The following is a 15244-nucleotide window of genomic DNA, read 5'->3' as shown; positions in this document are numbered from 1 at the left end:
AAATATTTTAAATATTTAAAAAAAACATACTTACAGGATGTGAGTTCGAATCGCCAGACTGTCCTTGACTTCTGGCAGCCTTGAGTGAGGAATGGCGCGTCAGGTTATCCACAGTGCGAAGTTGATGTATTTCCTCAGCAACCAGCATGGATCAGTTCTAGGAGCAGATATCGTCTGCTTTTGGAATGCCAAACAAAGTAGTTTTGCTTTCACAATGAAACACACAGCATCACCGCAACATGGCGGTGCAGCAACAACACTACAGTGAGAATAAAAGTTACGCCTTCTTTCTTTGCGTGAACATCTGTGCATTGTTATGCAAATCTTCCCACACAATGACGTAGATGTGTGGGGGCATGTTTAAATGAGGCATTTTAGGAGGGTTTGGACAAGTCTTAACTTTTATATAAAGAATCTCTCTTTGGATTTGAGACTTTAGTCTTTGCAACTTTACAGATCTTATTTATGCACCCAAGGGCTTGTAACACTCAGCTTTTGGCTTCACAATACATTGATTGATGGACTTTTGTGGATTATTGTGATGATTTTATCAGCTGGTTGGACTCTCATTTCGGCACCCATTCACTGCAGAGGATCCATTGGTAAGCAAGTGAAGGAATACTGAATTTCTCCAAATCTCCTCTAAATCTTGGATGGCCTGAGGATGGAGTAAATTAAGGTATCTTCACTTTTGGGTGAACTATTCCTTTATTTAAATAAGCAAATTTTATTAGATGTGGTCATGACTTGTACACTCTGGTTAGTAGTTGGTCTTTGTGTATGCTGTGCACTATGGCTCCCTTTGCATGCTATATTGTGTTGACCAATCAGCAGCCAGGACTGTTTTATAACAATGCAGTGCACAGTAGGGATGGGACGGTATGAAAATTTAATATCACGATTATAGTGACTAAAATTATCACGATTATCAATATTATCACGGTTTTGTTGAAACGAGATGAAAGTGTTCAAAAATAGTTGATGCTCACACTGAAAACATTTCAGCAAGTTTTATATTTAATAATCAACAAACAACTAATAAAACAAGCAACTCTATGCACTTAATTTAAAGAAAGATTAAATTCTGTGGCATTTCCTTCCTTACAATGAAAAGTGTAGAAGCATAGAAAAGCATAGAAAAGTCACTGACTTTCGCCATTCCTTCTCGGAAAAAAAACAAAAAAAACATTGTGCGCTGCGCTTGCGTCAGACTGTTGCTGGCTGGACATGATTTAATAGTGAGTTATTAAAACCGCGATAATCAAACACGGTTTTAATGATAATTCATTTTTAAACGATATTGCTAACCTTCAGCACATTTTATCACGGTTATCAATAAAACCGGTTATCGTCCCATCCCTAGTGCACAGATATAGAAGCAGCAGCAGTGTATTGGATAGAAATCCATCCTGATGCGGTGTGACAGATCATCTGGATTAGAGCCACAGTGCTGTCAGAGAGTTGCCAAAGCAAGCATCAGCCGTGGCTATCAGTGCACCTGCGCCTCTTTTTACAGAGCTTTAGCCAGTGGGTAAATTTCACCTGTGTGTACTTAAGACAAGCTGCGCTGAAATTATCACACCCAACGACCCAGTTCACTGCCAACCGCAGGGCTTTAACACTCTCTACATTCATTATTATATAAAGTCATTATATAAAGAGAGTCAGAAATGGAAATCTGTTTTGATTCATCTTTTGTTGTTGCTTTTGAATAGCACTGTTCTTTTTGAAAGTGCCACCATGTTCACACCTTTCAGTGGAGTCCAAAAATGTGTTGAATGTCTTATTATGTAGGTCAGGATACAAGAAAGTATTTTTAACTTTAAGTGTTTCTAACAGTGTGACCTTTTGCCATTTTAAATGTACTGTATTCAGCAGCAAGGCTGTTTTAACATGCAGAAAGTTTTTGGCATGGAAAAAGTCTTTTAACATGGAAAAAATAAACACTTCACCTTTAAAGAACTTGCTTTTCTAGGTGGATGGAGTTTTATGTCAGCAGCATCCATCCAAGTGGAAAGAACCAGGTTTATTTTGTTGTTTGGTCATGACATGACATACTGTAAAAGACTGGTTATTGTCATGCTTTAACATGTAGTTTATAAATGTGGCAATTATAATTGTGAAACAGTTTGACTGTTGCATATTTTAAATGTTTATTTCCAATATTTCACAATATCATTTTTTTTAATCATATTTTGATCAAATATATGCAGTTTTAGTGAGCATTTTAGTGTTTTGGTTTAAAAAAAAAAACATAAATAAAAATAAAGAAAATGTCAAATGTGGCTTAATTTTATCCTTTTGGGATTTTACAGGTGAGAAATTGCATTTTGAAGAAAGTTTATATTTAATTTTTCTTAAATCAGGGATCATGTGTTTATTTTCTAAATTAAGTAGACTCCGTATTCATTTCATGCTGATTTTTAAATGCTACAAAGTCTCTTTTCTAATTATTTTTGAAAGTGCGTTTTCTCTCTTACTCTATTGTTTTATGCTCCCAAACCTGTTGTTAGACGGTTTTGGGGAAAATCTAAATCCAGAAAGCCCCTTGAATTCTTTTCATGTCATAATCCATTGCTGTGATTTGGAGCGGGGCAGAGGTGGGGCGATCTTTGGCGGAACACCTGCCGCGAGTCTCTAATGCCACAGTCAGCAGTAAGGAGCCGAGCACAGCGTGGTCCCGCGCTCCACGAGAGATCATGAGGATGGCAGAAGGGCACAGACCCCGGGTCCTGATCCCAGCCACGCTGCATTAACACGAGATGAGAGAGGCGCTCTTGTAAATTTTGGTAGCACTTTAGATTAGGAAACACATTGAGGTTTCTCTCAATAGACTAATCCTAATTTGCTGTTTATTTGTAGTAAGTTATGTTTAAGAGTGGGATAGTATTAAAAGATCTAGAATATGATCATGAATTAATATATGCTTTATAAATACTAATAAACAGCCAATAGGCTAGTAATATGTTTGCTAACAATCAGCTAGTTAATACTGAATAGTGTTCCCTAAACTAAAGTGTTGACTAAATTTCATACTATGATTATAGTGACCAAAATGATTCATTATTTTTTACCTCGTGAGAACATGATGTGTTGTGTGAGAAGCAGCATGGCTTGTTGGACATAGCAACAGTAACTAAGGAGGGCAGGTTTTTGCAAGGGTCAATTGCACATTAGCCTGTTTTACCAAAAAGTTGGTCCAATTTTCACATTGATCTGAACAAAAACAACAGATCGACTAAATAACATGTAAATCAACTGTCTGACAGCAGGTGGCGCCTATGGAATAGCAGGAATGAAGCGGTTTCCACAGTAACCACTGTAAATACTACTTTATTTAGCATTACACATTCTGTAGAAAAGGTGAAAAGAAAATGCCATTGAAACTTTTCTGAAGTCTGTCGGTTCCCCCTTATGCATTCATAGAATTAATTCATTTACACATTTTTCATATAATTTCTCTCTTAGCATGGTTTTTAGTCATTGTTTCATGCAAAACGAAACCTGCATACTGCAAATGCATAAGACTGTTGCTGACTGATTACCCTGAGTTTTTCAAATCGTGGTAATAAAATATGGCTTCATTGATAATTAAAATATGAAAGGTAACACTAATCGTCAGGGCTTTTTTACACTCGCATATAAGCAGAAGTGTTGCTGAAGTCAGTCAGGCACCTGCTGGAAGACGTTGTGATGCGGTTGATGGTGGAACATGAGCAGAGCTGTCGTGTGGCATTTGATTGATGCTGCTGGTGTAATCTATTGAGGTTTAGTGGCAAGGGGGTTTTGTTTGTGGGTAAAAGGGGGGGCTCTCATAACAGGAAGCTGTACTAGTGTGAAGTGGGAACACAATTTGCAGTTGTGCGGCTGAAAGAGCTGGCACACAAGCAGATGTCTGTGCCAATCAAAATGTTTTTTTCTTCTCCATAAATGCCTGTGAACCCGAGCTTGAGCAGGAATATCATTCCGCTGGTTGCGTCACATTAGCGTGCATGTTTCAGGGCACACGCATCTTATTCGCTATCCACTGCAGCACCTGTATAGAGCTGTGTCATGAGTATTTAAATTGTTATTGTCATTATTTTCAGCATAAATATGTCTCCTTTCTATGCAAATGAGGGTTGTTATGGATAATGCCGCATTCACAACAGTCATTGCTTGGTTCTTTTACAGCCTGCAGAAAGCTAATTTATTAAAAAAAGAGATATCGGCTTGATAAAATACATACAATAGAAATAATATAAAAAAAAAAGTATATAATCATTTTTAGCTACACATTTAGTTAAAATTAAACTATTTTCTCTTAAATTGAAGAGATACTTGTATAAAATATATAAAAAAGTATATATATACAGTATATATATATAATATGTGTGTGAATGTGTGTGTGTGTAGAATTGTTTAAAATATTTAAATTATATCTGTATTATATATATATATATATATATATATATATATATATATATATATATATATTTATATATATATATATGTATTTATATGTATTTGTGTGTGTATATATATATATATATATATATGTATATATATGTATTTGTGTGTGTATATATATATATATATATATATATATATATATTATATATATATATGTATTTATATGTATTTGTGTGTGTATATATATATATATATATATATATATATATATATGTATGTATATGTATTTGTGTGTGTATATATATTAGTGCTGTCAACGTTAACGCGTTAACGCATGCGATTAATTTTTGTCTGGTATAACGTGTCAAAATATTTAACGCAATTAATGTAGCATCCGTATTTTCTGCCATCCATTGGCTAGCTTTACATTATATGATCACGTTCTTATTCATTTAAATGCTTTTAAACATTTCAAGCGCGGCAAGACAAAAGAGAATGCGCTGTCTGTGAATGCCCTTATGTGACACATAACGTTACACACTTAGGCTACACACACACACACACACACACACACAATGGATAGACAGGGCGCCAGAATCCAGTTCTCTTAAGCGCTTGAACTAACAATAAACATCCCAAAGTGCCAGTTTTGTCGATTATCCTCATAAGAGCAATCTTAAATGATTTATATAAAGTTTAAAATGAACAAAAAGAGTTGTGAGAGATTGAGGCGAGATCCATAGACAGTATATAAACGGTAAGATCCGCTTGTCTGTCTGATCTTAAAGGGATTAACCATTTACATTATAGTTTATGCAGTGCAGACTGCATACAACTTTGATAACTTTATTAAATTTCTGTATATTTCCTAACTGTTAAGACAGGAAGGGCAGGAGTAAACATGACATTTATTATGGGTTTATGTTAGCATTGTTTTAAGTTTACTTAAATTAAAAACTGTTATATTTTTGAAGCCTTATAATAAATGTAAAAAATAAAAAAAATATTATTTTTTATTGAATGAATATGTGTGCATGCATACTGTATGTGTGTGTGTGTGTGTGTATATATATATATATATATATATATATATATTTATTTATATATATATATATATACAGGTGCTTCTCAATAAATTAGAATGTCGAGGAAAAGTTCATTTATATCAATAATTCAACTCAAATTGTGAAACTCATGTATTAAATAAATTCAATGCAAGTCTTTGGTTCTTTTAATTGTAATGATTTTTGCTCATATTTAACAAAAACCTACCAATTCACCATCTCATCAAATTTGAATACTTCATGAAACCAATTAAAAAAAAAAAACATTTAGTCAATTGTTGTCCTTCTGGAAAGTATGTTAATTTACTGTACATGTACTCAATACTTGGTAGAGGCTCCTTTTGCTTTAATTACTGCCTCAATTCAGCGTAGCATGGAGGTGATCAGTTTGTGGCACTGCTGAGGTGGTATGGAAGCCCATCATCTGCACTGTTTGGTCTCTTGTTTTAATTTTTTTCTCTTGACAATAGCCCATAGATTCTCTCTGGGGTTCAGGTCTGGTGAGTCAAGCACACCAACACCATGGTCATGTAACCAACTTTTGATGCTTTTGGCAGTGTGGGCAGGTGCCAAATTCTGCTGGAAAATTAAAAGCTGGTCAGCAGAAGGAAGCATAAAGTGCTCCAAGATTTCTTGGTAAACGGGTGCAGTGACTTTGGTTTTAAAAAGGCACAATGGACCAACACCAGCAGATGACATTGCACCCCAAATCATCACAGACTTTGGAAACTTAACACTGGACTTCAACAACTTGTGTTATGAGCTTCTCCACCCTTCCTCCAGACTCTAGGACCTTGGTTTCCAAAAGAAATACAAAACTTGCTATCATCTGAAAAAAGGTCTTTAGACCAATGGCAACAGTTCATTTCTTCTTCTCTGTAGCCCAGGTAAGATGCCTCTGATGTTGTCTGTGGTATAGAACAAGAGGAATGGCTTAACAAGAGGAATACCACAACTGTAGCCAAATTCCTTGAATTGATTTCGCTTGACAATCCTCATAAGGCTTCCATTCTCTCGGTTGGTTGTGCATCTTTTTCTTCCACACTTTTTCCTTCCACTCAACTTTCTGTTAACATGCTTGGATACAGCACTTTGTGAACAGCCAGCTTATTGGCAATGAATTTTTGAGACTTACACTCCTTGTGAAGGGTGTCAATGATTGTCAGGGACAATTTTGTAGGCTCAGGAAATCTTTGCAGGTGTTTTGAGTTGATTAGCTGATTGGCATGTCATCATATTCTAATTTGTTGAGATAGTGAATTGGTGGGTTTTTGTTAAATGTGAGCCAAAATCATCACAATTAAAAGAGCCAAAGACTTAAACTACTTCAGTCTGTGTAACTTGGATTTATTTAATACATGAGTTTCACAATTTGAGTTGAATTACTGAAATAAATGAACTTTTCCTCGACCTGTATATATAAATATATTAGGGGTGTCCCTGTTTAGTCGAATCAGAGTTTTCGAAACTTGCCGACAGTCGACTGATAGTCATGTTTTGGGGGCAGGGCAAAATACATTACCAAGAGTCAAGTCAGACATAACTATATATTAGTGCTGTCAAACAATTTATCGCAATTAATAGCATCTGAAATAAAAGTTTTTGTTAACATAATATGTGTGTATACTGTGATATAGATATACAAAAATATGCATGTACAACCCGAATTCCGGAAAAGTTGGGACGTTTTTTAAATTTTAATAAAATGAAAACTAAAAGACTTTCAAATCACATGAGCCAATATTTTATTCACAATAGAACATAGATAACATAGCAAATGTTTAAACTGAGAAAGTTTACAACTTTATGCACAAAATGAGCTCATTTCAATTTTGATTTCTGCTACAGGTCTCAAAATAGTTGGGACGCAGGCATGTTTACCATGGTGTAGAATCTCCTTTTCTTTTCAAAACAGTTTGAAGACATCTGGGCATTGAGGCTATGAGTTGCTGGAGTTTTGCTGTTGGAATTTGGTCCCATTCTTGCCTTATATAGATTTCCAGCTGCTGAAGAGTTCGTGGTCGTCTTTGACGTATTTTTCGTTTAATGATGCGCCAAATGTTCTCTATAGGTGAAAGATCTGGACTGCAGGCAGGCCAGGTTAGCACCCGGACTCTTCTACGACGAAGCCATGCTGTTGTTATAGCTGCAGTATGTGGTTTTGCATTGTCCTGCTGAAATAAACAAGGCCTTCCCTGAAATAGACGTTGTTTGGAGGGAAGCATATGTTGCTCTAAAACCTTTATATACCTTTCAGCATTCACAGAGCCTTCCAAAACATGCAAGCTACCCATACCGTATGCACTTATGCACCCCCATACCATCAGAGATGCTGGCTTTTGAACTGAACGCTGATAACATGCTGGAAGGTCTCCCTCCTCTTTAGCCCGGAGGACACGGCGTCCGTGATTTCCAACAAGAATGTCAAATTTGGACTCGTCTGACCATAAAACACTATTCCACTTTGAAATAGTCCATTTTAAATGAGCCTTGGCCCACAGGACACGACGGCGCTTCTGGACCATGTTCACATATGGCTTCCTTTTTGCATGATAGAGCTTTAGTTGGCATCTGCTGATGGCACGGCGGATTGTGTTTACCGACAGTGGTTTCTGAAAGTATTCCTGGGCCCATTTAGTAATGTCATTGACACAATCATGCCGATGAGTGATGCAGTGTCGTCTGAGAGCCCGAAGACCACGGGCATCCAATAAAGGTCTCCGGCCTTGTCCCTTACGCACAGAGATTTCTCCAGTTTCTCTGAATCTTTTGATGATGTTATGCACTGTAGATGATGAGATTTGCAAAGCCTTTGCAATTTGACGTTGAGGAACATTGTTTTTAAAGTTTTCCACAATTTTTTACGCAGTCTTTCACAGATTGGAGAGCCTCTGCCCATCTTTACTTCTGAGAGACTCTGCTTCTCTAAGACAAAGCTTTTATAGCTAATCATGTTACAGACCTGATATCAATTAACTAGATGTTCTCCCAGCTGAATCTTTTCAAAACTGCTTGCTTTTTTAGCCATTTGTTGCCCCCGTGCCAACTTTTTTGAGACCTGTAGCAGGCATTAAATTTTAAATGAGCTAATTAAGTGGATAAAAGTGTACAATTTCTCAGTTTAAACATTTGCTACGTTATCTATGTTCTATTGTGAATAAAATATTGGCTCATGTGATTTGAAATTCCTTTAGTTTTAATTTTATTAAAATTTAAAAAACGTCCCAACTTTTCCGGAATTCGGGTTGTATAAATGTTACAAAAACATTTTTATGCACATAACATATATCAGTTTATTATGCGCATTAAGTGCATGCATTCAAATTGCATTCAGGATAGTTTTTTGTTTGTGTCCATTTAATTCCTTTCGGAAATCTGGTAATAAAACAGCAAGACACATTTAAATAAATGACATTATCAGCAGCTGCAATTTATTGTTGCTGTATCTCCCCAGTGAGATTTATACACTGTATGAGTCTTTGTTTATTTTATTGAATCACTGTATTGAAAAGAATAACACAGAGACAATAAAAGTCCCCTGAGATGAGTCACTTTTGTATTTCAGGATTCCTTGAAATCAGAGGTAAGAGTATTTCACTCTTTTTTTTTAAGAAGTGAACAATGACTTTTAATTTTCTGCCGTTACAGAGGCCTGATCCTTTCTACCACGATCCACTGTTTCTTTTATTTATACATTTTTCAAGACGATGTATGTCATGAATTTTAATTTGGATGATAGGATCGTGTTGGTACTGTCAGCTAGTACAGAATAATGTTGCCTGAAGCCTTTTACATGCCAGTGAGTCTGTACTTTTCTTTAAATAAAAATATACTATATATGTGTGTGTATATATATATATATATATATATATATATATATATATATATATATATATATATATATATATATATATATATTGTCAGGGCAAACTTTGCTGATAGCGCTCTGGATCTTTTCTGTCGTTATGCCTAATTTTTAGCCGGGAACATTTGTTATCTCCTCAAAATTGTCATGTTTTTGACTCTGAGGCTATTATTTTTTCCTTGTTATATGCCTTTTTTCTTATGAAATTTTTCTCACTACCTCCTTGTGATATTCCTTTTTCCATATTCCTTTATCTTCTTTGTGCTTCTGTGTCAGAATAAAATGAATTACAGAATGAAAGGCCTGTGATGTGGCATAAGCAGTCAGCATAGAGACTTAATTCGCTGTCTGTAGAGAGGAAAACACATTCATAATTGATCAGAAAACAGCTTCTGTTTGTAGATAATTTCGCTCTGAACAAAGACTGCTCTATTAAATGCATTGTTTGGTTGTTGAACTTGCATGTCAAAAAGTATGCAGTTCACTTCTGTCTGCTAATAAACCCTTGCACATACAGCACCGGTCAAAAGTGTAATTTAATGTTTTTGAAATGAGTCTCTTCTGAAAATACCAGCAAAAGCTGTATTATTGTTTACTATTATTACAATTAAAAATATTTGTGTTCTATCTGAATATTTTTTTTATTAAATTTATTCCTGTGATCAAAGCTGTATTTTCAGCATCTTTTACTCCAGTCTTCAGTGTCACATGATCCTTCAGAAATCATTTTAATATGCTGTTTTGCTGTTCAAGAATTATTATTATTGTTGAAAACAGTTGTCCTATTCCATATTTTTTTGGAAACTGATACACTGCAATAGTTTTGGGGTAAGTAACATTTATATAAATCAAAGAGGAAAAATTATTACTTTATTTCAGCAATGACGAATTAAAGGGTTACTCTGCCTCAAAATTAAAATAATGTCATTAATATCTTACCCTCGTTCCAAAACCGCAAGACCTCTGTTCATCTTCATAACACAAATTAAGAAATTTTGATGAATTCCGAGAGCTTTCTAACCCTCCCATAGATAGCAAGGATCCTTACATGATCTAGTCCAGAAACATAGAAAGGAGATCTGTAAAGTAATCCATGTGACATCAGGGGTTAAACCGCCATTTTGGAGAATATCCACTAATCATGAACGACGTATGCTATTCTGTGTCAGCTGCGCCATGCGGATACGTTGTTTTCGTTCGAATCAAATCGTACATACAACATAGAAAACGTATCTGCGTGGCGCAGCTGACACAGAACAGCAAACACTGTTTACGTTTAGTGGATATTCTCCAAAATGTCCCTAGCGGAGGATATGAATTGTTGAATCAAAATTTTTGCATGCAAAAAGTGCATGTCACTATGTCTATAGCTGGACATACTGTTTTTCCATGCATTTCTAAAAACTTCCAAGTTAATAACTAGTATTTACACAAGCTCCAGTCTGGATCCAGAAAACCTGAGAAGAGATGATGCTGACCCCTCAGAGGACCCTGAAACAACATACAGAACTAACAAAGATTGCTACTTACTATGCAATCACATTATAATTGCTGTTAATAGTGTTCATCGTCTGGTTGACTACGTCTTGTATTAATTTTTCAGAAAATTCCTGTCATATGCACATAAACTGATCACCATTTATAAGCTACTTCTAAATATTGTAGAAACGTAATTTTCTGTAAAGTTGCTTTGCAATGATTTGTATCGTAAAAAGCGCTATACAAATAAACTTGAACTGAATTGAAGAATGTAACATCCATTATTTTAACGAAGTCCTTGCTAGGTTTTTGAGCCTTGATTGTGTAAGGATCCTTGCTTTCTATGGGAGGGTCAGAGAGCTTTTGGAATTCATAAAAATATCTTAATTTGTGTTATGAAGATGAACGGATGTCTTAAGAGTTTAGAACATCATGAAGGTGAGTAATTAATGTGAACTAACCTTTTAGGCAAGGCAAGGCAAGGCAAGGCAATTTATATAGCACAATTCGTACACAATGGTAATTCAAAGTGCTTTACATAAAAGAAAGTAAAATAGTAATGAAGAAAAATAATAACAAGAATAAAACAAGCAATTTTAAAACTTTTAAAATTATTAAAACTGTACTTATTTAAAATGAATTTAAAACAGTAAGAAAATGATTTTACATAAAATTAAATTAAAAAAAACAGTGAAAATATATATTGCAATCAGTTCGGACATTGCACAGTGCTCATTCCATAAATGCACAGCTAAACAGATGAGTTTTAAGTCTAAATTTAAATGTGACCAGTGTTTTAGCACATCTGATCTCTTCTGGAAGCATAGTAACTAAAGGAGGACTCCCCTTGTTTTGTGTGAACCCTTGGTATTTCTAACTGACTCAATCCTAATGATCTGAGTGCTCTGTTAGGTTTATATTCAGTGAGCATATCTGCAATATATTTCGGTCCTAGGTCATTTAGTGACTTATATACGAGTAAAAGTACTTTAAAATCAATCCTAAATGTAACTGGAAGCCAGTGTAAGGACCTGAGGACTGGTGTGATATGCTCATATTTTCTGGTTCTAGTCAGAATCCTGGCAGCAGCGTTCTGGATGAGCTGCAGCTGTCTAATGGTCTTTTTGGCTGATTTAGTTAAGGTATGCATTCACCTTGAACACTTCATCTTTGTTTCCAAATGCAATGACTTCAGTTTTTTCCTTGTTTAACTGAAGAAAGTTCTGCACACATCCAACTATTAATTTCATCAATGCATTGGCAGAGGGAGTCAATTGGGCTGTAGTCATTTGGAGATAAGGCTAGGTATATCTGGGTATCATCAGCATAGCTGTGATAGGCAATTTGGTTCTTTCTCATTATTTGACTTAGGGGAAGCATATACAGGCTAAACAAGAGTGGTGCAAGAATTGACCCTTGTGGGACTCCGCATGTCATGGACGTCCACTTAGACTTATGCTCTCCTAGACTCACATAATAACCTCTCCCTTCTAAGTATGACCTGAACAATTTGAGTACCATCCCAGAAAGCCCGACCCAGTTTTCCAGTCTCTCTAGTAGTATGTTATGATCGACAGTGTCAAACGCAGCACTGAGATCTAGCAATACCAGCACCGATATTTTGCCAGAGTCACAATTTAAGCGAATATCATTTATTATCTTAATGAGTGCTGTCTCTGTGCTGTGAAGCGGTCGAAAACCAGATTGAAAATTGTCCAGGTATCCATTTGAGTGTAAGTATTTGTTCAGCTGATTAAAAACTACCTTTTCTATAATTTTACCTATAAAAGGAAGATTAGATATTGGTCTAAAATTGCTCAAAATGGTGTTATCAAGATTGCTCTTTTTCAGGAGGGGCTTAACAACTGCATTTTTTAAGGAGTTTGGAAATGTCCCAGAAAGAAGTGAGGCGTTCACCACTTCTAAAAGATCGGCTTCTAAGTAGTTAAACACATTTTTGAAAAAAGATTTGGGAAGTGTGTCAAGATAGCAGGTTGACGATTTTAGGTGCTGCACTATGGCCCGGTTTCATAGACGGGGCTTAGCCTAAACCAGGATTAGGCCATAGTTCAATTAGGACATTTAAGTAATTTTTATAAACATTCCTTCGAAAAAAGTATTACTGGTGTGCATCTTAAGACAAAATAAAGGCACTGACATGTTTTAAGATCAGTCGGTGCAAGTTTCTTTTCGTTAAAACAGCTCAGATTTACATTTTAGTCTAGGACTAGTCTTAAGCCTTGTCTGTGAAACCGGGGGTATGTCTTCCAGAATTTTGCTATCAATTGCTTCAAAAATCGACATAGTATCTTTTAAATTGATCAAAAGTGACAGTAATTACATTTGTAATGTTACAAAAGATTTCTATTGAGCTCTTTAATCCCTTCATATATTTGGTTTCCACAAAATTATGAAGCAACTTAAATGTTTTCAGCACTGATTTTAATCAGAAATGTTTCTTGAGCAGCAAATCATCATATTAGAATGATTTCTGAAGTATCATGTGACGCTGAAGACTGGAGTAAGGATGCTGAAAATTCAGATTTGACTCTTAGAAATAAATTACATTTTAACATATATTCACATAGAAAACGGCACATTTAAATAGTAATAATACTAATTGTGAAATAATAATGTTTTGCAATTTTACTGTATTTTTGATTCAATAAATGCAGCTTCACTGACCCTATTTTTAAGTCTTCTTTCAAAAACCACAAGAAAAACACTTTTGACTGCTAGTGTAAATACGGTGACCGTATCAGCTGGTTTTGCCGGGTCACCCATTATAACCCTCAGAGCAGCTCAGTGTAATCGGGTCCCATGTGTTGCTTCGAGCAGGTTATTTCTGTGAATGTCAAGGTGTTTGTTTCTGTGTGTTTCTCCGCAGGTGTCGCTGAGGTGATCGTGCTGGTGGGGGGGCGCCAGGTCATCGGCATGAACCAGCGCTCGCTGACAGCTGTCACTTGCTTCAACCCTCAGAACAACAAGTGGTACCCCCTGGCCAGCCTGCCTTTCTACAACCGCGAGTTCTTCTCCGTCATATCGGCGGGGGATAATATCTACCTGTCAGGTAATCAAGCCGACAGTGTGTCACTTGCAGTTTGGTGGCTGCCCGCAGGTGTCTGCCTTTATATTTAGCAGCTCACGCTCTGAGGAGTGATGGGAAGGAAGATGGCTGTTCCTCATCTTTGTCTTTACGACTGGCTGTGTGTCAAATTATGATGTTAAATATCCCACAAATCAAGTAGGAATAAATCAATAGCGCAGGAAAGATGACGCTTCTAAAGCTGCTTTTAGATTTCATTCATTATAATCGTAAAAAAGGAAAGTGTATGTCTTAGTTGCTGTTATGTACTGTACATTTATTAAATCATATGTTCCTTTTGTAATTTATTTTAAATGATCCTGGTATGTGACAAATATTCCATGCAGTCTTCTAATTAATATGAGCTCACATAATAGTAAACTGCTGTTAAACTTTTCTTTTTTTTTACATACAATTTTTAGCCTTTTTGTCACACCACAGAAAATGTGAACAGAATAAAATTAATGCAGAGAAAAATATATAAAGAGTATTAAAGATTTGAAGATTTACTTGTTTACTTATATATTATAAAAGTTTGATTTAAATGTAAAATAAATAAAATAAAAATAAAATATTTATATATTTGTATTACTATATATATATATATATATATATATATATATATATATATAGTTTTATATATATATATAGTTTTATATATGTATATACTGTATGTACGTATATATATATATAAATATATACAGTTGAAATCAAAATTATTCAACCCCCTTGACCTGCAAGACATTTTGCTTCAGGGAACAACATTTTATGAAATCAATTCAACAAAGGCATCAGTAAAGTATTAGAGAAAGTTTGTTAATACACTTTTGAGTGATTCTGAGAATGGAACATTGATGAATCATGGTAAAATTCAAACTGGCTCTGAACATTCATGTTCAGAATTATTCAACCCCCGATGTGCAGAATCTTTTATTCTTTAAAATCACCAATAAACGCTGTCTGTAAGTGTTTAGAAGCTTCTGTCACCTCTCCACTACAGTCCTGGCCCATTCCACGCCTGAAAAGCTTCCAGATCACTGATAATCTTTGGTTTTCACATTCACCAATGCTTTCTTCAAATTCAACCAGATATTTGCAATGAGAATTAAGAATTAAGCTGAACAGGTCAATCAAGTACATTCTGTGACTGATCACTGAACCAAGCAGTAGTTGATTTGGATGTGTACTTTGGGATGACTGTCCTACAGGAAAGTCCATTGATCATCAGCTTCAGTCTTTGCACCAAAGGCATCACAATTCTTGTCAAAATGGCCTGATACTTCAAAGAATCCATGATGTCCTTCATACAGTCATGATTTCCTCTTCCTGCTACAGTAAAGCAACCCCATAACAGGACTG

General features: G+C 35.4%; 1 protein-coding gene across 1 annotated transcript in view; it reads left to right on the top strand.

Annotated features, from left to right (window-relative positions):
* The window catches only part of LOC132112384 (kelch-like protein 29), a 148640-nt gene that overhangs the window by 81162 nt on the left and 52234 nt on the right, over positions 1 to 15244 (top strand). The window contains exon 10 of the mRNA XM_059519838.1: positions 13688 to 13870. Coding sequence (XP_059375821.1) covers positions 13688 to 13870 — 183 coding nt within the window. The remainder of the gene's footprint in view (positions 1 to 13687; positions 13871 to 15244) is intronic.

The sequence above is a fragment of the Carassius carassius genome, chromosome 32 (assembly GCF_963082965.1).
Source record: "Carassius carassius chromosome 32, fCarCar2.1, whole genome shotgun sequence".
NCBI lineage: Eukaryota > Metazoa > Chordata > Actinopteri > Cypriniformes > Cyprinidae > Carassius > Carassius carassius.
This window is presented reverse-complemented; position numbering and strand designations above follow the sequence as displayed.